This window comes from Babesia bigemina (genome assembly GCF_000981445.1).
Source record: "Babesia bigemina genome assembly Bbig001, chromosome : I".
Classification (NCBI taxonomy): Eukaryota; Apicomplexa; class Aconoidasida; order Piroplasmida; family Babesiidae; genus Babesia; species Babesia bigemina.
Window position 1 is genome coordinate 2,149,499 of NC_027216.1, and position 23,109 is coordinate 2,172,607.

General features: G+C 57.3%; 11 protein-coding genes across 11 annotated transcripts; 7 read left to right on the top strand and 4 right to left on the bottom strand.

Moving 5' to 3' along the window:
• Nucleotides 1-821: 821 nt before the first annotated feature.
• Nucleotides 822-3,097, top strand: BBBOND_0109680 (ATP-INDEPENDENT RNA HELICASE, putative; the record flags this gene model as incomplete). The annotated part of the gene is made up of 2 exons (XM_012911402.1): nt 822-1,800; nt 1,839-3,097. The coding sequence occupies 2 exons, from the start codon at nt 822-824 to the stop codon at nt 3,095-3,097; spliced, it is 2,238 nt and encodes a 745-aa protein (XP_012766856.1).
• Nucleotides 3,098-3,983: 886 nt separating this feature from the next.
• Nucleotides 3,984-5,831, top strand: BBBOND_0109690 (hypothetical protein, conserved; the record flags this gene model as incomplete). Its single annotated transcript, XM_012911403.1, has 1 exon — nt 3,984-5,831. The coding sequence occupies one exon, from the start codon at nt 3,984-3,986 to the stop codon at nt 5,829-5,831; it is 1,848 nt and encodes a 615-aa protein (XP_012766857.1).
• BBBOND_0109700 (ATPase AAA type domain containing protein, putative) lies at nt 5,828-8,543 on the bottom strand (the record flags this gene model as incomplete). Its single annotated transcript, XM_012911404.1, has 9 exons — nt 5,828-6,083; nt 6,124-6,526; nt 6,570-6,897; nt 6,935-7,087; nt 7,123-7,241; nt 7,280-7,525; nt 7,774-8,222; nt 8,259-8,397; nt 8,435-8,543. The coding sequence occupies 9 exons, from the start codon at nt 8,541-8,543 to the stop codon at nt 5,828-5,830; spliced, it is 2,202 nt and encodes a 733-aa protein (XP_012766858.1).
• A 273-nt stretch (nt 8,544-8,816) lies between these two features.
• On the bottom strand, nt 8,817-10,762 carry BBBOND_0109710 (Phospholipase DDHD1; the record flags this gene model as incomplete). Its single annotated transcript, XM_012911405.1, has 5 exons — nt 8,817-8,936; nt 8,980-9,548; nt 9,587-10,275; nt 10,313-10,577; nt 10,714-10,762. The coding sequence occupies 5 exons, from the start codon at nt 10,760-10,762 to the stop codon at nt 8,817-8,819; spliced, it is 1,692 nt and encodes a 563-aa protein (XP_012766859.1).
• Nucleotides 10,763-11,095: 333 nt separating this feature from the next.
• Nucleotides 11,096-11,810, top strand: BBBOND_0109720 (superoxide dismutase, putative; the record flags this gene model as incomplete). Its single annotated transcript, XM_012911406.1, has 4 exons — nt 11,096-11,216; nt 11,254-11,295; nt 11,339-11,707; nt 11,743-11,810. The coding sequence occupies 4 exons, from the start codon at nt 11,096-11,098 to the stop codon at nt 11,808-11,810; spliced, it is 600 nt and encodes a 199-aa protein (XP_012766860.1).
• Nucleotides 11,811-12,162: 352 nt separating this feature from the next.
• BBBOND_0109730 (hypothetical protein, conserved) lies at nt 12,163-14,237 on the top strand (the record flags this gene model as incomplete). The annotated part of the gene is made up of 9 exons (XM_012911407.1): nt 12,163-12,769; nt 12,810-12,886; nt 12,930-13,015; nt 13,121-13,394; nt 13,440-13,520; nt 13,565-13,780; nt 13,822-13,966; nt 14,003-14,079; nt 14,118-14,237. The coding sequence occupies 9 exons, from the start codon at nt 12,163-12,165 to the stop codon at nt 14,235-14,237; spliced, it is 1,683 nt and encodes a 560-aa protein (XP_012766861.1).
• Nucleotides 14,238-14,562: 325 nt separating this feature from the next.
• Nucleotides 14,563-15,464, top strand: BBBOND_0109740 (hypothetical protein, conserved; the record flags this gene model as incomplete). The annotated part of the gene is made up of 5 exons (XM_012911408.1): nt 14,563-14,648; nt 14,684-14,829; nt 14,873-15,017; nt 15,058-15,216; nt 15,254-15,464. 5 exons carry the CDS (start codon nt 14,563-14,565, stop codon nt 15,462-15,464), a joined length of 747 nt encoding a protein of 248 aa, XP_012766862.1.
• A 197-nt stretch (nt 15,465-15,661) lies between these two features.
• BBBOND_0109750 (DnaJ domain containing protein, putative) lies at nt 15,662-16,951 on the bottom strand (the record flags this gene model as incomplete). The annotated part of the gene is made up of 2 exons (XM_012911409.1): nt 15,662-16,097; nt 16,134-16,951. 2 exons carry the CDS (start codon nt 16,949-16,951, stop codon nt 15,662-15,664), a joined length of 1,254 nt encoding a protein of 417 aa, XP_012766863.1.
• A 1,078-nt stretch (nt 16,952-18,029) lies between these two features.
• BBBOND_0109760 (Set1/Ash2 histone methyltransferase complex subunit ASH2) lies at nt 18,030-19,068 on the top strand (the record flags this gene model as incomplete). The annotated part of the gene is made up of 3 exons (XM_012911410.1): nt 18,030-18,127; nt 18,164-18,488; nt 18,526-19,068. The coding sequence occupies 3 exons, from the start codon at nt 18,030-18,032 to the stop codon at nt 19,066-19,068; spliced, it is 966 nt and encodes a 321-aa protein (XP_012766864.1).
• A 200-nt stretch (nt 19,069-19,268) lies between these two features.
• BBBOND_0109770 (transmembrane CLPTM1 family protein, putative) lies at nt 19,269-21,153 on the bottom strand (the record flags this gene model as incomplete). The annotated part of the gene is made up of 4 exons (XM_012911411.1): nt 19,269-19,796; nt 19,835-20,887; nt 20,925-21,070; nt 21,108-21,153. 4 exons carry the CDS (start codon nt 21,151-21,153, stop codon nt 19,269-19,271), a joined length of 1,773 nt encoding a protein of 590 aa, XP_012766865.1.
• A 158-nt stretch (nt 21,154-21,311) lies between these two features.
• BBBOND_0109780 (aspartyl aminopeptidase , putative) lies at nt 21,312-22,924 on the top strand (the record flags this gene model as incomplete). Its single annotated transcript, XM_012911412.1, has 8 exons — nt 21,312-21,466; nt 21,506-21,582; nt 21,619-21,731; nt 21,767-21,857; nt 21,897-22,006; nt 22,046-22,134; nt 22,175-22,347; nt 22,392-22,924. The coding sequence occupies 8 exons, from the start codon at nt 21,312-21,314 to the stop codon at nt 22,922-22,924; spliced, it is 1,341 nt and encodes a 446-aa protein (XP_012766866.1).
• Nucleotides 22,925-23,109: the final 185 nt, after the last annotated feature.

Sequence of the window (23,109 nt, forward strand, 5' to 3'; positions counted from 1 at the left end):
TATAAGCCAATATGGTATCAACGGTGCTACATACTGCTTGGTTGCTCACAACGGCCGAAACTGTGCAGCGTGCTGCGTATGTCTAATTGACGCAGAACTTCATTCTAGGTTTCCTAAGTTCACTAAACTCAGCATAAAGAGGCGTGCGAAGCCATATAAAACGTAGGTGTATTATTCAAATATCTTGTGCTTGGCTCTGTCACGCCAGACAAGCATACACCGCGCGACACTGTAGTAACTGGGCCTAACACATTTTAACAAAACCACCCACATTATCACCAGCCATACCACAATTGATGGTTGATTGGTGCTTAATAATCTGTTGCTCGCAATACAACACTCCTGAAGCTATTGTCTGCTAATGGTTGCCATGGCCTCTTGCGACCCCTAGATATGACCTACTGTGACACCGATATTCAATACAATAGACGCCATACTTTGCAAAACAACAATGTGTAATGGTCAGAAGATGCTGGATATTCGTTGTGGCCCTAATTTGGGTTCCTAACCGGTGTTGTCGCGTCCTTCCCTAGTGATGGCTTTTGATCGTAGAATCGATCGCAGCACCGTGACAGTTATTCATGGTACCGCTGAGAGCGACCTCTGGTCATGTCACGGGTTACCGTGCCGGTTGCCGAGCTCTGTCGGCCTTCGTCAACGGTAACGTTGCTTCGGCAACCTGTGTTACAGCTACCTATCGCAATACAAATCCACATGTCGCCGTATATCGCAATACCTACATCATTCAAAGGCGAAAATGGGCTTTAGACGCAAGGAAGTTCTTTCAAACAGGTGGGAGTGCCCATGGCGGCGGATTCGGCATGAGGGAATGGGTGGATTTCTCACATCTCCAATTCGACCCACAACTAGTCAAGCACCTGAAGCTATTCGGATTGGAAGCTCTAAAACCGTTTCAGTACATAATGGCCAAGAACATAATAGAAGCGCTTGGGTCAATGGATGCCGGAGCAGGAAAGACGGTGGCTTCCAAATACGTGTTCCACAACGACCCCGATTCCGGTAAATCCATGGGGTATATATTACCGCTTCTGCATGTATATGGTACCAAGGAAGTCTCTATAGGCGAAAATGTAGTCACAAGTCAGGGGTCAACTTTAGTGGTTGCCAGAGATGAGAAGGTGAGCCTCAGTCTGGGCGCTATGATCACGGCCATGAACCCCAATGTGGAATGCGTGATACTAGATGACGTAGAACACTATGGCGCCGATGAAACGCGTTCAAAAGTACCCAAAGCAACCGCAACTGGTCGCACGAAAGATGCCGATCAGACCATACGAGGCGCCATTGCCAGCAACAAATCCGCCGGGGATTTGCATAAGTTGCTTCACGACCACAAATCAAACGGATCAAATGGTAATTGTAAAGTGTTTGTGGTATCGGTAAATAGGCTCCGAACCCTGCTGACGTCCAAGTCCGCAGCGTTACCAACAGCACAACTTGCTGGAGTAGCGTGTGTCATTTTCGATGATTTGTCGCGATACTTTGCGCACGGACAGATCATATCAGACGTCTACAGACGCATCAAGAGTGCAAAGATATCGGTTGCAGCAGCTGCCGAGGCGGATGCTACTGCCGGCAACGTGCAGCCATCGAATGCCCGTGGTAAACGCGGCAAGCGGCAGCAGAGATCAAGTGGCGTAATAAATGGCACTTCACTGGCCACCAGAGCACAGGCTGACGATGTGCATATTGTATGTGTAGTCGACTCGCTGGGTGAGTCGTTTTGCAAGTTCGCAACTGAACACCTCAGCGGCTTCTGGCTGTACGATTTTAAGAATGGTAAGGCGCAACATTCATTGCAATTCAACACGCCGCAGGCACCAGGCAAAAGCTAGTTGGGGATGGCAGGACTGACGCAGTCCGGCTGGAGGTCGACCTGGACGCTACCCCCGAAATACTGGCAGCCGCCGAAGGGGAGCTGCCTGGTGGCACCAACCTCCCCATAGAGCACTCCATTTGCAAGGTTGCCGGCGGGAAGAGCAAGTCGGAACGTATTTACGCCCTGAAGTGCCTTGTATACCACTACTTGAACTTGCCGACATTTCCGATACAACGCATCTTACCCCCTATGCTGAAGCGGCCCAAAGCCGCCCACCAGTGTATCATATTCGTTGCCAACCGGTCGCAGCAGCGCCATATATGCGCGCTTGAATGCTTCAGGGACCTCGCTGCAAGGCTTGGGAGTGACCTCACAGTCCAAGAGCGGGCGTACAACCTCAACAGCTTCAGGAACGGCAGCCGCCCCATCCTCATCGCGACGGACGCATCCGTTGCGGGCTGCAACTTCGACGACGTGCGATACGTGTTCAACTATCAACCTCCACAGACGGCTGAGGTCTACCGCAGCAGGGCCGCCATCGCTGGCAAGAACTCGAATTCGCTATGCGTCACGCTTTACAGCAGGGAGCAGTACTCGGCCTTCTGTAACGTCCTCAAGACTCTGGGAAAACGAGTGTCGATACACATACCTCCGTCGAGAGACTACATGATCAGGTTCAATGCGGCGTGGCTGCACAAATTCGCCAACCAGCTCGTGGAGCTGAACCCCAGCTTTCTGGAGCCATTCAGGAGCAAAGCCGAGGAGTTGATCAAACAACACGGCAAGGAGGCTATTTTCAGCAAAACACTCTCATTGCTACTAGGTAGTGACTGTGGTAGGCAGGACGATGGAAACATGGGCACCAGCGAGTTGCCGCGTGACTGCTCTCTGTTGACTGGGAGGCGCGGCTTCGTTGCCGTCACCGTATTCGACGGCGGGTCGGACTGCAGCATGTCTGCAAGCGATCTTGTGAAGCTGGTGCAGCGTTTGTTACCGCAATTAAACACTGCGACGCTGCTAGGGAAGTACGCTAAAACCGAAAGCGGGTACGTCATAGATGTGGCTGCCGAGCATGTGAGCGCCCTGCTCGCTGCAGCAGCAAACGAACCCGATGTATGCTTCGAGACACCGAGCCAACTGCCAAAGATGCTGCTGGACACCGGAACCGGCTCCACCAAGGCCAAGGGGCACATGAACAAGCTCCCGTGGAGGCGGTACAAAATCAGACGGCTTCAGCTACAAAAGCGCATGGTATAGGAAGCATGGCGATCCATCCCGCCCGACTCCTACTAGTAACCGTTCTTATACATGGCGTGATATGTAAGCAACGCCGTCACGGCAGGAATGGATGAGCAGCTGAGGTGACGTCTGCATCCGTACCGTGAGACGGTGCTGAAACCAACAAATGCTGACGCATAAATGTAGCTATTTAACAAAACCGCCTATAAATTAGCGCTTCAACATATGTTCGGGTTGTAATTTCACCGTAAACGTATTGGAGTGACGGGCACTCGGCGCCACGGCTGAGCCACAGGGGTGTGTTGTGCTGATGCGCTCAAACGACCCAAGCTGTTGCAATTGTTACACGTACGCCGTGTTGACATTTACTAGCGCTTCTGTAGGTCGACGCCGCCATTTTGTGGGCTACCCTGAGCAAGCGAACCGCCAGCGTGCCGCCGACACACCCAAAGCGGCATCACGGTGACGCAACGAGCGATCTACAGGTCAATTGCGTGTAATCACGCCATAAATTGACCGATACATAAGCTTGGCCTCCGCGCTGGAGCTGGAAGGCTACATCCACCAACCCTAGGACCGCGCCAATCAACACGGAAGAATGCCGTATGGAGTGGGCACCTGCATCCTCCCTATGGTGAGGCGAGCCATGTTCGGAACCCTGTTCATCGGAATCAACTACATCGCATACGATCTCGGCGTGCGACCCATGATCAAGTCGGTGATGCTCAAGATAAACGGACCGGTAGGTGCCCAGCGCGCTCATTATTCATAAGTTTCAGCCGCCCAAGCCTGCTAAAGCGGCGCACTGATGGTAGAAGTCGTGACCCAAGACGGATAATTGAGTGGCATAAGCGGAACGGGTGCAAATCTGTCCTGCGGGTGGTCTGAGTCGTCCACAATGCCCATGCGCTACTTGTCACGATGCCCACATCGGCTGAGGAGCATACCTGCATCGGGCAATAATGTGAGCAGTTACGTACATGGATTCCCTACAGTGCTCTCTGGTCCACGAAATATCCACGGCCTGCATTTCGGACGCGCAATCCCGGATACAACACGGAACATTCGTGCATCGTGGTTCTGCTCGACCAGTGCCAGAGTGGTCGACGGCCAGGCCGTCTCCACGTGGCTGGATAACGCCAAAACGTGGTCAGATGCTTTCAGGGCGTATCAGGGGGTAACGTTGGAACATGGGTTTCCCCGCCCTGATGACCTCACCAAGAAGTCTGATACGGTTGTGCATAATCAGCCTAAATCCGACCTAAAGAAGCGTTTAAAGTTAGCTGGCAGGCAGTTGGCGGTTTTGGTAGATAACTGTGACCCATATTCTGCGAGATCTCTATTAGCCTGTCTTGTCGATATCAGCAGGACGTGCAAATGCCCCGAGCTACATATCGGTATCATCAAGGCGATTCTACAGGAGCTGCAAACAAACAGGGATAGGTCCAATAGGGACGACAGCTCTGTTGACGGATCGGCGTTATCTGGCCTCGTGGGGGCCGAACGAATAAAAGAACTCATCAAGGATGAGAAAACGGTAGCGCTGCTGTTGGCCAGTTTGCGGGCCTATGAACTGCGTCAACCCCCTAAAACAGTTGTAGATGACCTCATAAGCGTCGTGAATGTAAACGTGTACCGGTGGAAGCCATTCCAGTTGGTGGAGGTTTGCCGAGACCTGGCGTGGATGTACCGATTCTGCGAAAAGGAGCGGTTTGGAGCGCTTCTGAGAAAATGCGCGTCACTGGTTTGTGAAGGATTCGGTAAGGAGGGCAAGACGGCGACAAGAAGACAAATAATGACGTTGATGAAGGCGGTGAGTGTCCTGGGCCACGAGTCAACACCCATTTCCACCGGTTTGAACAACCTGATTTCGACGCTAATCGAGTCCGAAAATAAGCACACTGAAGACGACGTTGTGAAGCAGCTAAACTTGCGTTATAGACGAGCGAAAGGGAACGTGCATATGCTCAACGTGGCCCTCGTCAGCGGGGCGCGCATGGACACCGCCCTAGTCAACGCGCTGCTGGAGAATGTCATGGAGTTCTGCGTCAGCTACTTCTCCGCCACATGCCGAGTCTGGCAGCTCAAGACCGAGCATGTTGGCGCTCACGACTACAACAGCATCGATCCGAGGGTCGCGCAACTGCTTTATGCGAAGTGCACAAACAAGGTGCTGCGGGCGCCAGGGTCGCTCGACCCTGCAAACAACCCCGAACCCAGGTACCCCAAGCTCGAAGAATGTTACCAAGCGGTTGTGGCGGCCCTGGGCAGGCTTCTGGAAGCCGGAAAACTAGCCTTCTGCCGCGGGCTCAAGCTGTGCGAGGCGAGGCTGCGGGTCATCGACCGGGCCGTCTACAAGGGCCTCAACGACCGATCACGCACCTTTTTGAAAGCAGTTGCGTGCTTCAAACTGGAGGACCCGCAGCCAGCTACCAGCGACGAGCTTTACATGGCGCTGAGGCAGCTCGGGTACCGCCCCGTGCCGCTGATGGTCCAGGGCACCTTCCAGGTCAACTGCATCGACCGCAAGCGCCGTCTATACTGCGAACTGTGTAACGATAAGGAGGCCAGACTGTTGCGAGACGGTGCCAGAGTCGTGTACAATACTGCCACCGACCTCAAGATGAGGTGCCTCGACGCCGCTGGCTGGCGTGGAACCATCGTCCGTATGGCCGAATGGCGTCCACTGCCGGAAGGCGAACGGGTCGCTCTTCTGCGCGACAAACTTAGCAAACTAAGCGTGAAAACTTAATTTAACGTCTGACCAGCAAACTGCCTGTGGCGGAAGCGCTCGTAAAAGTCGATCTGCTGCTGGGTCACCGAGGGCGTCACCTTGGACAGCGCCACGGCGAAGTCATGCGAGGTGACACAGGCACCGCTTGGCGCTGCAACTAAGCGCATGGACACCCCTGCGGCACTTGCGTTCATGAACTCGGTTCGATACTTCTCGACTGCGGCTATGCCTGCCTCGCGCACCAAGCACGCCAGGTCAGCGCCACTGTACCTGGGACCGTTTTAGCATCATGTGGTGTGGTTGCACCTACCCGTTGGTTTGCATCGACAGAGTCTGGAAGTTCACATCCGCAGATACGGGGATGCCGGCAGTGAGCTTCTGCAGAATGTCCACGCGGCCTGCCGCATCGGGCAACGGCACGTACATCTGGCGCTCCAGACGGCCAGGTCGCAGCATCGCCGGGTCGATGATATCCGGCCTGTTAGTTGCTGCCAGAACGTAGACCTCGCGCCGGTTCTGGATACCGTCCATCTCCGTCAACAGCTGGTTGACCACACGTTCGGTGGTCTGGTTGGACTCGCTGTTGCGCACCGGGCACAGGGAGTCCACCTCGTCGAAGAATACGACACACGGCGCGCTCACAGCGGCTCGTTGGAATATCAGGCGCACAGCACGTTCGCTCTCGCCCACGTACTTGTTCAAAAGCTCGGGACCTACGATTTTGTCAAGGCGAATGCCAGATGCATCACTTCATACCTTTGACCGATATGAAGTTAGCCTTGCTGCCGTTGGCCACTGCCTTAGCCAGCAGCGTCTTGCCACAGCCTGGGGGCCCGTAGAGCAAGATGCCGGCGGGCACCGCCACCCCGAAAGTGCGATAGAGGTTCTTGAACGTAATGGGGAACACAATGTGGTCTTCCATCTCCTTCCGCAGATGCGACAATGCGCCCACGTTGTCCCATGTCACGTTAGGTATGGTGGCGAAACCCTCACGCTGTGCGCTTGGCTGGACGCGGCCAACCGCCGCCCTGAAGTCCTGCTGCGTAACGAAGGCGGACTCCATATCTACCGAGTCCGGAGCGATCTAGCATAAAGTCACGTAATTTACCAACACCGCCTACCGTTTCCCCTCTCTCCGCAAATATACGCGTTATTGCGCACGCCGCAGCCTCTCGCGTGACGGCCTGTAGGTCTGCACCAACGAAACCCGGGGTCATGGCCGCAATCTCATCGAAGTCCACATCCTCGCCCAGACGCATCCCCATAGAAACCGCCTACGACATAGTGCACATTTCACGGTAGTACATACCCGCAGGATGCTGAAGCGGGCATCGGTATCGGGGATGCCCATGCTAATCTCACGATCGAACCGACCGTTGCGCCGGATCATGGGATCGAGGCACTCCTGACGGTTAGTGGCCCCAATAACTGTGCAACGTTAGGTTAACGCACAGATGTATACTCACCGATGACGAAGTGGTCGGCGAGGGAGTCCATGCATATGCCCAGCTGGGCGACGATGCGTTTCTCCAACTCCCGAGAACTGTTCTCTCGCTTTGGAGTCACGGAATCGATCTCGTCTATGAAGATGATGCTCGGGGCCGTGCGTTTGGCCTGCTCGAACAAGTCGCGCAACCGGCTCTCCGACTCGCCGGACATGCCGGTCACCAGCTCCGTGGCGGCAACCCGGAAGAACGCACAGCCAGCCTCTCCTTCGAAGGATTTTATAACATAGACATAGATGCATACAGCTACGCGTTATAATCACGTATATACGTGGAAACGTGAAAATAACACAACACATGTGATACAGCATTCAACGAGGAGAACCCAGTACACCGATGGACCGACCAATCAACACGCATAAGCGGTGACGTCGAAACCGTAATACAATAAAAGGTGCAATAGCGTATGTTCACATAAAACGCGCATACAGTACATTCCGTTGAGAGTTTCTTACCTGCGATAGCCTCGGCAAGCTTGGACTTGCCAGAACCAGGCGGGCCGTGCAGCAGGATGCCCTTGGTAGGCTGGACTCCCAAGAACCGGTAAACGTGAGGGAACTTAAGCGGGCGCACCACCAGGTCGTTTATATCCGCGCGAATCGATTCGATACCGCCCACGTGATCCAGACGAGTTGCGATATTCCGCTCCGGTATGAACAGCATGCGTGACTCAAATCCCTCTTCATCCGCGTCGCTCTTTCGCGACTTCTTCGCACGCTTAGTAGTGCCATTGGCGCCACTGCGGTCGCCGGATGCCGGTTGGCGGTAGGAGTCGGCCATGGTGGCATTCAGGCTACGCAGCTCGGAGTCAGGCAAGTCAGCCGATTTACGGCGAGCATTCCTCCGTTCCGGCTGCGACCAGTCCTCCATCTCCACATCAGCCTTACTTCCATTGGCGTAATCACTGCACCTGTTAGCAACTGGCAAAGCGCGTACTTACGGCCCAAAAGTCTCTTTAAGGATCGACGCAAACGCCTTCCGCAGCACTCCCAGCTTCTGCCGCCGGTAGTCGGGGAACGTGCCCTGGAGCTGGCTAAGCAGCTTGTCGAAGTCCACAGTGATGTGCGTGTTTGTGCCGTCTGCACAGCCGTGAACGGAAGGCGACGTTGCCGTTACCTGAGCGCGCGAAGGTCACGTCGTGGTCGGAGCAGGATACCGGCGGCCATTGCAGCTGCTGCGCCCCAGCCAGCGACCGCAGGCGGTTAAGCATTATATTAGCTGACATCTATATTAAAATTGTGCGATGGCGGCAAGTGAGATCAGCCACTACGGCACCGAGGCGTAGGGGAGATACACAGCGCCCTAAACTTTCGCATCATCAACCCGTACTTGTCTTCCTCGCATATTTAAGCTTGCAAAGCTGCTTCGGCGCGACAAATACGGTTGCGTGGCACGGAATCCACTAAGAGTGACCAGAGTGATGGGCAGTCCCGGAGGCGACTACTTTTCAGCGCCACCGCATAGCCACTTGCCGGTGTCAATGTACAACATCGCAGCCTCAGTCTATGGGGTCACTACAAACGTGCTCTGCGTCTTCGCAGTACTCTTCGGACCACTTCATGAAGTTCGACCAGGTCGAGCTGAACGTGGCGGCGGCTTCGAGGCGGGCCTTGTTGTCCTGCGACGACATTGACAAACACATATTAACAACAACCACCAACCTCAGCAGCAACGCGATCTGCACAGGCGCTTGCTTCCTCCGACAGCGCCAGGAATTTGGCCTTCAACTCGTCGTTTGCAGCGCAGTCCGCCAGCCACTTGGCCCGCAAGCGTATCGACTTGAAATAAGTGGTTATGGATACGCGAGCATGTCCTTTTTTCAGCTTCTTCAGGATGAAGAACATCAGATCCTTGGACGACCAGTAGTTCGTGTGCGACTGGATGATGCCCAGCGGGCTCAGCAAGTGCTCGGTGATGTCCTCCTGCAGCTGGAAATCGTAGCGGCGGCGGAGGTGCCCACCGGCCTGCTTGTTCATGTCGTGCAGAGCTTTCGCTGACTGCGCGGCTAGCCTCTCCTCATCGAACAGGCCGTTGACGGCGTCGCCGCCCTCCGCGTCATCGGACCACTGATCCTGCTCCGAGGGGTGCTCAGTGCGCTCTTCCGCACGAGGCTCCGCAGCCGCATCTACGGCTGAAGTCGTTGGATTTATGATCCCCGTGGTCAAATCGGTGTTATCCGGGGTAGTCCTCTCCTTCAGCTTTAGTTTGAAGCTGCTCAGCGCCGCAGACCCTGGGCACAGATGCACAGACGAGGTCACCTAAACTCACTTTTATCGGGATTAGCCACGTTGTTGGCCAGCACGCTGTTGCTCTTGCTGCTTCCCCACCAGCCGAAAATGCTGCGGCCGATGGTGGAGGCCACGTCGCTGATGTTGTCCACGATCATGGTCTTGGCCTGCTGCACGCTGCGCTCCCAGCCGTACCAGTTCTTGAAGCCGTTGTTCTGCCAGTACGGCAGAATCTCGGGCTCAGGAAGCTCCTTGACGTCGCGGTATATCAGCCGCTCCCACCGGTATGCCACAGGGTCGTAGGGGTGGAAGATGTTGTAGGCCTCGACGCCCTCGGGCAGGCACATCCCAGTGGCCATGTACTGCGGCGACTGGAAGATCATGAAGCACGAAAGCGGGCTCCCGACGCAGAACATGTAGTCCACCTTGCTCCGGAGCTTCGGCCGGTCCTCGGGCCTGAGGTTCGACGCGCGGCCGGGGTTGCCACATAGGATCTCGTGCAAAATCAGCGACCCCAGCGAATATCCCACGATGGCGATCTTAGAGTTGCGGAACTTGCCGGACGGGTGGTGGCGTAACCGTGAAATCTCGCCGTCCAACTCAGCCACGATGTTCTCCAACAGAAAGTCGCAGTAACGAGGGTTAAGGTAGAAGCCGATGTCCAGGATGTGGCTCGTGATCATTTTACGCGTTTCCTTCGCCGTTGTGATGTACGTGTGGTCGAACAACCTGAGTGCGGTATGCCGGGTCGCTTAGCGGTGCTTACATGCTCTGGGCGTCGATGATGTGCTTCTTCCAGTCCAGCAGGTGCACATGCGTCCGCAGCTTGTCATGGTAAAACCAGTGGCGCTTGATGCTGCTCAGCGAGTACTTGATCATGCGATAGTCGGCGCCCAGCACGTTCGAGTTCGACCCGATGCCGTGCAGCATGAAGATGATGAAGTCAACCTCGGATGCGCTGTCATGGTTGCTGAGGTGCAGCTTGTCACGCAAACGCTCGTACTGGCGCTCCTGCTCCTCCACAACGTTTCCTGCACGCTTATGTGGGCATTTACACTTGGTTGTGGGCGGAAGGCACGGCGAACGCGGCTTGAATGCGCCCTTTGGCGAAATAGCGCGCCTTACACACCGCCCGTAGCACCGAGCAGCCTTCTGGATAAAACTCACCCTTGCCGTCGGGATTCCCCGAGAGTTTCGACGAATCCCGACCCGACATAAATGCGCGTGTAAGATTATCCCATCCAAATTAAAAATGGCGCGGAAAAGCCCCGCAGCAGCGCGACGACGGAAAGATTGCAGCAACGTCCCCATAAGGATGCTGATTTTCTCGCCTTCAGTGCACATTGCGTCAACGTAATTGCGCCAACTAAGTTTAACCATTTAATACGCGCGATACCGAAATTCTGTTTGCTACAGCGTTATGTAAGTGGATGGCCGGGAAACGCCGCCTGCATCGCCGCGCCGCGGTGCCGATATATCCGACGGCACCGTCTGCGGCCGCGAGCAGCGACCTGCCGCTTATTAAATGCACTAATGATGCGGCAGAACAATGGCTTTCAAGCTCCCTGCACTGCCTTACGGCCTGAAGGACCTGCTCCCTCACATCAGCGAGGAGACGCTCAGCTTCCACTACGGAAAGCACCACGCCGGTTACGTGGCCAAGCTCAACGGTAAGGTTATATATGTCCCACTGTAATCGGTGCGCAGGACTCGTCAAGGGCACCCCGCTGGAAAGCTGCTCGCTCGAAGGTAGGTCTGACACTCGCGAAGCTGCGGGGCCATGAAACCGCAGAACTCGTCGTCGGACAGAGCGGCGCGATATTCAACAACGCCGCGCAAATATGGAATCACACCTTCTACTGGAACTCCATGGGGCCGAACTGCGGCGGCGAGCCCACCGGACCCATCCGCAAGAAGATTGAGGAGAAGTTCGGGTCCTTCTCGGCCTTCAAGCAGGACTTCTCCAACCTTCTCGCCGGTCACTTCGGCTCCGGATGGGGATGGCTCGTGCTCAAGGACGACGGCAGCACCGACATCGTGCAGACCCATGACGCCGGTTCGCCGCTCAAGGAGAAGCTCGGACGCCCGCTGCTGTGCTGCGACGTGTGGGAGCACGCCTACTACATTGACTACAAGAACGACAGGGCGAGCTACATCAACAGTAGGTCGGAAAGAACTGCGTCACAATCGCCGCAGGCTGGTGGAATCTGGTCAACTGGGACTTCGCCAACAAGAACCTCGAGGCCCCCTTCAAATGGTCCTGAATCAGAGAATGACGTTATTTTTCAAAATCGATGGTCAATATTTTAAAACCGAGTTCTGACGCGACGACATCACTGTTACACATTCACTGGCCACGCAATAAGCCACGTCGTTTCCATTTTTCAAAAAGAACTGTAATCATAAATATTGTATACTATGGTTACAGTGGCCGCCAGGCGGCTTTTGGTGCCGAGGTGTGGGCTTTCCTGGCGTTATGCCGTGGATTCCAGCTCAGCGTGCCGGAGCGCAGCCGGGCGTCGAAACGCCACGCTGGCTGCCAGGCAGCGGCAAGTCCATGCCGATGACGGCACTATATCGCAATGTGTTAATGCAGGAACGGGCCTGGGCGCGCCCATGGGCCGCAGTTGCCAGGCGGAGGAGCCCATAAGCTGGCCCTGGTCGCTCGGTGAAACGCCAGCTCCGACCTCGTCTAACAAGGATGAGCCGCCATCGCAGCCTGAACAGAAGGCGGAATCGCACAAACGGCCTCCCAGGCTGAGTAAGAGGGTCATGAAGATGGTACGGTCGATTGAGCGGCTATACCGGCCGCCGGCCACATCCGGCATGGAGGCCTCCTCCATCAACAAGGTGGCTGCATCGGCGCCTGGAACGCTACATACGCTGAAAGTGATAGACGACTCCAAGAAGGAAATCGCAAGTGACCCGCCACCCGTTGATCCAGGCGAGTATGATGGCATAAAGGGGCTGGTCAAGAGCATATACCGGTCGGCTACTGGGCGGGTGTTCAACGACGCCCTTTGGAAACGATACGTGCACCGCCTCTCAGTAGTGGCGGGCACCATGCAGCCGGCTGACATATGCCTCGTCATGTACTCGTTCGCCAAAGTGAGGTACGCATGGCGGTTGTCGGCCACATGGATGCCCAGGTACCGAGACCAGCAGCTGCTGAAGATCCTCAACCCGCTGATAGTGAGGCACATATCAGGACTATCGTGTAGTGGTAGGTCCCATAGCTTGCATTTGTGGATACGGCGGCGCAGGAGCGGCGCTGATACTCAACTCGCTGAAGCGCCTCGAGCTGTCCAACTACGACATCATCGACCTGGCCACCAACGAGGTACCGCCCATTTCAGTGACTACCAGCGTTAAATACGGCGCAGATATGTATCAAAATGGACACCGCCAATATGCAGGATATCACGCTGACGGCAAACGCGCTTTCCTTCTTCCAGGTGTACCACCAGAGGTATGTGAGCCGCCTGTCCACATCGTTGCGGCGTGAGGTCGGCGGTGACACAACACCGCATCGCCAGCGCCCAAAGCAATCGTGCCATTGTTACATTTCTTGCAGGTTTTGGAATATGCTCTTCAAGGCCGTGTCGCTCAGACACCACCAGATGACCCCTCTGCAGGCCGCGCTGGTCCTGGCGGCCCTGGCGAAACTGGACATACGGCACCCCATGCTGCTGAGGCTGCTCAAGGACAAACTACGACCGGCTGTGGAGAGAAATGAGCTGACGCAGGAGCTGCTGACGCTGACGTTCCACTCCTTCGCCAAGCTCAACTTCTCGGCAAAAAATTTGTACGAGGCATCGATTCTCAAATACCAGTCGATGCTTGACGAGGTAGGGCCATCACACCAAATAGAGGCCGACTTATCTATTATTTAGAACCCGGAAACCGTTGATGCGCAATCGCTGGTGTTGTACCTCTACACGGCGGTCTGCATGCTGGACATGCCACTGCATCAGGTGAGCGCCACTCAAGGCAACGCCCCGATCACGTCAACGCGCAGACGGTGGAGAAGAGTTTGAAGCTCCTGTGCAACCAGAAAGACGTGTTGAAGAACTACAAAGCCATAAAACTGAAGTACGTCGTGGACCACCTGAAGACCAAGCAGCCGGGTGGGTGCCCCTCACCAAACCTTAACGGTGCCTCAGCCTTGCTGGAGGCATGTTGCAGCGACGTGAAGGGTCTAGTTGCTAAGGTGGAGCAGTACAAGTTGCGAAATGTTAGTGAGCTGTAACGGAGTCGCCTGCAAACACAACGCAGGTGCGGAGGCGTCTGTCAAGGTGGTGCATGGAGGTCTCGAGGATGCTGGCGACGCAGAACGTGAACCACGCGAGGAACGTCTGGTTCGACTACATACACGCTGACGTCCACATTAAGGAGCTCGGCGTTGTCATCAAGTGCGCAGGTGAGAATGGGAGTCACGTGGCAACAACGTCTGCAGGGCCGTTCAGCTACTACGCCATGTCCAGCCAGCTGACGGTGTTCGCCCAGGTCGAGATAGACACTTTGTCGATGAAGGTACGCTGCCGCGAAACACGCCCAAATGTGAGACACAGGGATTTAAGGTGTGCGTCATACCCTACCACGAGTGGAACGCCCTGAAGACGGACAAGGCCAAACTGGACTACCTGAAAAAGCTCAGCGAGTCGTGGACCATAGTTGAACCGATTCCGTAGCTATTGTGAGTGCTACAGAAGTGGATGAGCATGCGAAAGGGCGCAGCAACGACCCAACGGGGACGTGGCGTCAAAGGCCATCGTCGGAACAGCGAAGCGGAAAAGCAGCTGCCGCCGCTAAATATGCCTCGGAATCGCACATTTATATAATACACACCTTACACATTTAGCCTCGGTAGTCGCTTCGGCGGAGATATTGGCAAATCGACTGCCACTCCCCGAGCGGCGCGACCAAGGGTCGTTTTGAATCGCAAACGCTCCCAGCGGCGTTATCCATACGAGTTGCGCAACTTGTAGGTGGCTGCTCAAGATGTGGATTGGCACAATGCACGGCCCAGCCTCCGCTGCGGGCCATGTCACTGCCGCTGCAGCGACGAATAACCGCGCGGAAGGGCAGCCCCAAGGCAACGGGTAGGAGCACCTTTGATACGCCCATACGGCCTCAGGGCGACCGCAAAGGCCGATGATCAGTGGCAGGCAATGTGCGAAGAGGAAATCAGGAGTAAGGGGCTGCAGCTGCGCGGAGAATCCCTCCCCAACATCTCCGACATCAAAATGACCTACCGAGAGGCATGGCGCACGGGCAAACAAGGTATGTAGTCATGGCGCACTGTTCGACTTCTCATCTCGACCAGGCTGCCTAGGGGTGAAAAGGAACCTCTGGGACCCGCACCTCTTCTCCGGCACGTGGTACTTCGTTTGCGACGGCACCGACCCCAACAACTTCCTGGTGCTGCACGCGCACAACGCGGAGCAGAAGGGGAAACAGGTCGTCATCAGGTACGCAGGAGGAACCACGTGTGGTGTAAACGGCACGCAGCATGTGGGAGCTCATAGACGGGTACTGGGTCGGGAACAAATGCCGCGTGCTCTACCAGCCGAGGAACGAGGACGGCAGCATTGCCTCGTCGGCTACGAGGACCATGGTCATCGAGGGGTTCGCGCGCGAATTCTACATGGCGATGATCAAGTGCATCCAGTAAGTCCAGAGCCACAGCCTCCCTCACGCGCCGCAGCGAGAGCCAGGTCCGGCTGCAACTCATGCAACTTGAGCTCAAGAGCCTGCAAGACCAGTTCAGCCGCAGCAAGGCCTCGCGCTGCAAGGCGGCTGCCCCGAGGGTCAAGCGCACCAGCGTGAAGTACTCCGCCGCAAGCCTCGTCGCCGCCGGGCTCAACAGCAGCGCGCTGGTGTACGAGGCCGCCAAGTTGAAACACGCGCGCGGCTGAGCAGGGGATCAACAATTTAGTTACAGCTGGGCAGTAATCGCCATGAGTTGTGTTCCCATCGCCGACCAGCCACCACGCTGCCACACAACATCTACAATGCCCAGCAGTTGAACACACGTAAATTAAAATTGCAGTTATGGTCACATAGGCCGCGCCTCCATCAGCCTGGCGCCGTCGGGCGGCAACGGCACCGCCCACTAGCGGGGCGCAGTACGCCGGCGCAGGTAATCGGAATACGTTGCGTGCAGCGACTCGCGCGTCCTGCAGCTGGCGGGCGTGTCGTTCAGGTCCTTCGGAGGCACCTGCAGGCGCGATATGTAGTCGTAGGCCTTGCGCTCGTTCTCCGCCTTCTCACGCGCGCACTTGTTGTCGAAGTAGTGGTAGTCGACCTCGTACTCCAGGCGCACGCGGTCCACCGAGTTGGGCGGGTACCGGCGCTCGAAGACGCGCGGGTCCACGTAGTACACCACGCCGTTCAGCTGAGTGGACAGCATGCGGCTGTAGCGCGCGCTGTTGGAGAACTGGTACTGCGGCGGCTCGCCGCCGAAGAACACCCCCATGAACGCGAATATGAGCAGGCCCACGAACGGAAACCAAAACGCCAAGGGGATCCTTCCAGCCGTTGGTGCAGCGCTGCGCAACATGTGTGAGGACGCCTGTTTGACTCACCCTTGCGCCTGCCCACCGGAGTGGGACGACGAAGAAGCCGACTGCCGCGACGTCGAGTGGTAGCCCGAGTGGTGGGAGGAGGAGCTACTGGACGCGTGCTGAGCGTAGTGGTGCTCGTAAGCGTTGCGATGGTAGTGTGCGCGGCGGCTCGGGTGCATCCCGAAAAACGCCTCGAAGAGCACGTCCGGGGTCATGAAGATGTCCTGCGGCCGAGCGCGGTACGCCTTCTCGGGCGCGGCTCCGGGGTCGCTGCCCACACGGTCGTAGTAGTTACGCTTATCGGGGTCGCTCAGGCACTGGAAGGCGTCGGAGATCTTGTTGAAGGCCTCGCCCGCACGCTTGGCAGGGTTCTTGTCAGGGTGAAACTTCAGCGCCAGCTTCTTGTAAGCGCGCTTTATGTCGTCCGTGCTGGCGTTATGCGGCACTCCGAGCACGTCGTAGTAGCTCTTGCTGTTCAGGATCTGCAGGCACTCGCGATTCAGAGCGGCCGCCTTGGCAGTCGATCGCGCCCCGTCGGCGGCAGCGCGGTCGTCCGACGCGCTGCTCGCAGCCCTGCCGCTACGCGCGCTCCTGCTGGAGCTGCTGCTCGGTTGGGATGCTTCCGCTGTGCTGCCGCTCGCCGCCTTGGCGCGGCACGCTGCAAGCAGGGCCTTAGCCTCATCGGTCGGGTACATGGACTCCGCCTTCAGCAGGAACTTCACCGCCTGCAACAGAGTCAACGCCGACACGCGGCCACGTACCTTCTCCACATCACCCTTAACAAGGGCGTTCTTTGCGATGGTGATGCATTTCTGCGCCTCGTCGTGGTTTGCGTACATCGCAACGCGGCACAGTCACATCAAAGGGCAACAAACGGTTTCGGCGCCGGTGCGCACTGCAGCTGGCCTCAACCCAGCCGTGAGCCTCCGAAACTCGAATGCCGAGCGCAGACTCAGGTTCAACGGTGGGCCGAAGACTCAATAATGTCAAAATACAGGGGAAACAAAAACAGGAGAAAGCTCCTCGCGGAACTCCGGAACTAGAATTAAACTGCCCGCGGACGGCGCGATTGGGTCAGCAAATCCGGTGGCGAACTTTATCGCGTGTGTCGGAGCCGGGAGACCGGGTGCTGTGTCGCTACGGCAGCCTGCGCAGCACACCTCTACCAGCTACGCGGTCATGAGCTCCCCTCACACCTCGACGCAGGGCGATGCTAAAACACGCTTTGCGGGCGCAGACATGCCGGAATCGGCGGCATCGGACGCCCCCATTAACAGGGAAAACGCGACACACCGGCACGACCGGGCGAGCATGGCCCACACCACTCGGCACGCCGCGGCTGTACCGGCGGGTTCGTACAAGAATTTACACTCAAATGTCACTGATAAAGTGCAGTCTGTCTAGTGGATGATCGTCATCCGCTAAATGTGCGACGAGATCGGTACGACAGGGCACATCGGTTTTCAAGAGGCTCCGAGGCTCGTGCAGCAACCCGTAGACGCGCGGGGAGTGCCGTTGGTCCAGATTGGTGGATGAACGCCGCCTGCGGAATCGCAAAAACTACGCCACGAGTTTCTGCGACGGACTAGGGAGAGAGATTCTCTAGTCGAAGCGCGCCAGTATCGACTCTTGTCTGCCCAGGAGGTACATTCTGGGCCGTGTATTGGGGGGAGAGCGTCGAACGTAGGGCAGGGACGAGCCTGTCTATCTCGAAGCTTCACCTCCTTGTTGCTGTTGTGGTCGCGTCAGCATACGAGCACGGCCACAATTTGACGCGGCGTGCTGCATTAATCAGCTTTTGAGCCACTTCAAACTCGATCCTGCGCTGGAGCACTCAGTGTCTCCCCCGGCATACCGCTACGGCGTAGTCGTTCTGCAGCGGCGCACAAGAGGACGTAGACCCTTGACCCAGGCGCGATGGAAAGGGGACGCAAGCTTGTCGACCTCGCCAGCGAGGCGAAGCGGCTGAAAATAATATGGATGCCAGACCTGGAGTACAACTCGTTCGATATCAGGTAGGAGCCGCATCGCTGGAGCTTCACTTTCCGCAGGTACTGTGAGAGCGAGTTGCCAGCACGCCTGTCGGAGGACAGGCTGACGTACACCGGGTCCACCATGTGGTGCACGGCGCTCAGCAGAGGCTGCGCCACCACCGGGAATTGGTACTTCGAGTGCAAAATCCAGGAGCCAAACCCCGAGTGGCACGAGTTCAGGCTGCGAGGGTGGGACTCGGTCGGCACCGTAGGGGCGCTCCTTGAGAGCACACCGCAGCTCAAGGACGCATTGAAGCCGTGTGTGCGCATCGGTTTCGGCACGCGACTCTCGAGGTTCGACAGCCCTATAGGCGTCAACGCCTTTGGGTGCGCCATCAGCCAGGTGGGTGAAGGGACACAGGGCGGCTAACCATCTGCAGAACGGAGGGCATATCATGTATGACGGGCGCGACGTCAGCGACTCCGATGACCAGGGGTTCGACCTCAAAGTCGGAGATGTCGTGGGATGCGCCATCAAGCTCAACACGCCGACGGCGTCGCTGGCCGACCCCAGGGGCATCGCCGCCATGTGGCCGTTCGTCCGCAAGGCGCTGCTCTGCGACGTCACCAACCCCGAGGCCATGAACGCAGCGATGGTGCCGAACGCCGGAGCGGAGCTGAGGTTCTCCGTCAACGGGGTGTGGCGCAAGACTGTCATCACCAAGCTCTACTGCGTGGAGTACCACCCGGGGGTCTCGACGTTCATGGGCGGGTGCTGCACGCTCAACATGGGGCCGGAGTTCGTGTACGCGCCGCCGGATGACACCTACAGGCCCGCGAACGACATGGGCAACTCGGTGTACCCGTGCAAGGAGGAGCTGCTCCGGTTCTGGATGCTCGGCGACACCACCGTGCTCTCGAAGGGCGCCACCATAAACAGGGAGTACTACAAGAGCATACCGGCCGACGAGATGACGGGATGAAACATAATATCTGGCAGGGCACGTATAGAAAGCGCCAGAGTGGAGCGTGCGCAAATCGTCCTTAGAAAACAATCACTAACCACTTTTTAGCACGCAAAACGGCCTGTAAATTGAATGCTGGGGGCCCAGCATTGTGATAGCGGGCTCCCGTTGCCGCCGTAACAACGGCGCAGCCGAGGCGACGTCACGTGGGAGGGAGCTCAGCGGCGCCTCGTGGGCGCGGATTCGTCCTCATCGGCGTTGGCGGGCTCGTTCTCGATGCTGGTCTCGGCGGCCGCGCCTTCGGCCACTTCCTGGGGCTCCTGCTCGGGGTGGTTCCAGGCGCTCGGGCGAGAGGGGTCCACGCGATAGGCCCAGCGCTGGTACAGGTAGCAGAAGAAAATTATGTCGTCACGGAAGCACGACAGACGGTGCATCCACGGCATCTCAATCAAAAACGACGCCACGTCGTCCACGAAGGTGTTGAGCGACTTGTAGATCAGAGCGCGCCACGGAAGGTGGTCCACCGACTTCAGCTTGTAGTTGATGTAGATTTGCGGGGTCATCATGATGAAACCGAAGGTGTACACGGAGCCCGCCGCAACAGAAATGAAGTATGAGTACCACGACTTGTACTTCTCGTAGAACAACGAGTAGATGGCGTACGCCACCACGCAAGGGATCATCACCATGCTCATGTACTTGATGGCCTGCTCATCGTACTTCTTGGTGTTCGACTCCACATAGTTCTGCACAGCGTTAAAAACAGAAACAACGCGACACTAACGTTGGCATTGCCCAGCTCGACGAACGGGAACTGGCGCTTGAACTTGAACTTGATGGCCTTCGAAACCTTCCACGCAGAGGCGGCCACGCCCACGCCCATCTCGAACAATATCAGCCACGACACGTTCTCGCTGTCGAACACGTACAGCGCGATGATCACGTCGCACACGAAGCTGATGAGCACCGACAACGCCGACAGGCCCTCCATGGAGTCGTTCTTGTGCCAGAACTGGATGTCGTTCTTCAGCGCGAAGAACGAAAACACGCTGTGCAGCAAGATGAACGCGCCAGAGAAGATCAGCATGTAGATGTTGGTCGTCATCAGCGTGCGCTTGAACATCTCGAACTCCTTCACGGACTGGTGGCCCAGGATCCCGCCGGTCTCAGCGTTCGCCTTGAACTGCGTCGTCATGATGTAGTACATCGAGTTGCAAGTGGAGAAGTGGACCTTCAGCTCCAGGGGCGCGCCGGCCATCTCGGGGCTGACGCACTGGTAGTGCTCCTCCAGCACCCAGAACTGCGATAGGTACATCAGGGGGTCGTACACGCCCTCCGCCGGGTGCTTGTCGTACTTATCGAAGTACACGTCGCCCGGACGCTGGATGCAAGGCGCAGTCTCGTACACCAGGTTCACGTCGAGGCGAGGAACCCAGTGCTTCCGCAGATCCTCACCCTCGTCCTCCTCAGGCGCAGACTCCGCGTCGCCGCCGACCAGGCTCACCTCCTTGCTGCGCTTCACGGGGCGCATCATCGTCAGCGGAATCGACTTCACGATCACGTGCCCGTCGAAGCCCTCCTTGAACGTGGACAGGTGGAGCGCCGAGCCGCGGGTCGCGTACGACCGGTGCGGGACCAAAAAGACAATCGCGTGCAACACACTGTCCTCGCTGTCGAAGAAGTTGGATGGTGCCGACACAGTGGCCTCCACGACCTCGTAGGCGCGGTTGAATTTGTGCGCGTACGCCCGGTTTTCAGCAGAATAGACAAGCTGCGCGTTGCTCTCCAAGGAATCCACGCCGAGGTACGGTTCCGGGCTCGCGTATACGAACACATCCTGCGAAACCGTTATTTAGCGACCAAATGGAACCCACGTAGAGCTCGCCGGCGGCCAGGTAGTTCTTCAACGCCGGCGCAGGCTTGCCGGTGACCGGGTCGACCGCGTTGCGCTGCTTGCCGCCGAAGATGCTCATAATGATGTGGATTGTTAAGACTTGGAAGAGCGCCTGCAGGATCCAGTCTGCGATCATGTCAAGCGCGGCGCACAGCGAACCTACTGCGCTGAGGCCTGGCGCGGCCCTGCTCTTCAGCGGCAGCCGTCATCCTCGGAACAATGACGGCCACGGGTCTGATTTCCACTCAGGTGTCAGGAAATGCGTGGAAGAAATATATGCTAGTGACGTGCCGCGCCGTTGACTCGCAGGTGGGCAGCCAGCTAGGGCCGATCACCACCACCTACACAAAACATAAATCACATCAAGATGGCTCTCAAGGCAACCACGCTCAGCGCTGCTCAACGATTCGTGCGCGGCTTTATGCCGTACCTAGACAACACCGGCTCTCCCGCACACTCCGTGGTCGAGCTGGAGAAGTACCTGAAAGACAACCACCCCTCCGCGCAGCGACTCGACCAGTTGTGGGTTCCTACGCGACGGAAATATTAATGTGTGAACAGCGCGCCATGGGTCCTGGAGAAAGGCAACACCTACTACGTGGCGGACGCCAACGCCACGATGATGGCGTTCCACGTCGGTATGTCGCAACGCTCCCAACGGCCAATTCGCGCAGGCAAGAAGTTCAACGCCGAGAAGGGAGGCTTGCTGATCACGGCGGGGCACACCGACTCCCCTGCGCTCAAGCTGGAGTACAAATGTGAGAGCACGGCGCATGCGTTCAACCAGGTGAGACAGCGCCTCCTTCCACCGAACGAACTCAGGCCGTGTCGCTCACCTACACCTCCGGCCTCTGGCACACGTGGCTGGATCGCGATCTCGGGCTGGCAGGACGCGTTATCGTGCGCAAGAACGGTTAGTTGCCGCTGCCTGAGGCGCGCCTATACCCCTTAGGCCTGCTCGAGGAGAAGCTGGTCCGCATCGCCAAGCCGCTCATAGTCGTGCCGAACCTGTCGGTACACCTCCAGCACTCGGCGGAACGGGAGGTGCTGAAGCTCAACAGGGTACGTTGCCGCTGCCGACTCCACCGATGCCGCCCTCAGGAGAAGCACCTCAGGGGCATCGTGTCTACAGAGGCGGTGCACAAGCTCAACTCCAAGAGCTCAAAGCCGATCTTGGCGTACGTCGCTAAGTGGGTTCTAAAGCGTGTTTGGGCTCATGCGCGTTCGCAGGGAAATCGGGGTCAAGGAGGAGGACATTGTCGACATGGACCTGTGCCTCATGGACAACGCCAAGTCCGCCCTATCCGGGCTCTACGAGGAGTTCCTGTCGTGCGCGAGGCTGGACAACCTGGCGTCCTGCTTCGGCGCCATGGGAGGGTTCATCGACTTCGTCAACGGAAAAGGTGGGTGCTGCGAGCACGCGGCGTTGCGCGTCACATGGGTGCAGAGGCTGAGGAGTCGGAGTTCGTCACCTGCATCATGTTGTACAACTACGAGGAGATGGGGTCGCAGATGTCGTCGGGTGCCGACTCGCAGGTCACGGTCGAATGGATCGACAAGGTGTACGCCTCCCTGGGGGCGTCGTTGGGCAAGACCAAGGACCGCGCGCTCATCCTCAACGTGGACATGTCGCACGCCATCCACCCCAACTACCCAGAGCGGCACTCGGACACGCACCAGCCGCACTTCCACGAGGGGCTCGTCATGAAGCGCAACGTCAACGGGCGCTACGCCACGGAACTCAGGGCGGCGGCCGTCATCATCGAGACCGCGCGCTCATGCGACGTCCCCGTGCAGGATTTCAGGGTGCAGAACGACAGCCCCTGCGGCTCCACGGTGGGGCCGTTCCTCTCCAGCAGGCTCTGCGTGCCCGTGGTCGACGTGGGGATCCCGCAGCTCGCCATGCACTCGATCAGGGAGGTATGCAGCACCGTCGACATATGGCACCTCAAGGAAGTTGTCAACGTTAGTTCACTTTGACAAGCAGTGCATAGTGCTCAGGCGCTGTTCTCAAACAAGGGCGTGTTCGACCACTACCACTGAAGCGAAGTGGCGCGACGCCGTTCCAGCAGGACCAACATGACATGACGCCCTAACCAATCAACGTGCAAAAACATAATCTCGAAACAAACTTTAATGTTAGCCGTTTGTGTAACTGCATCGCG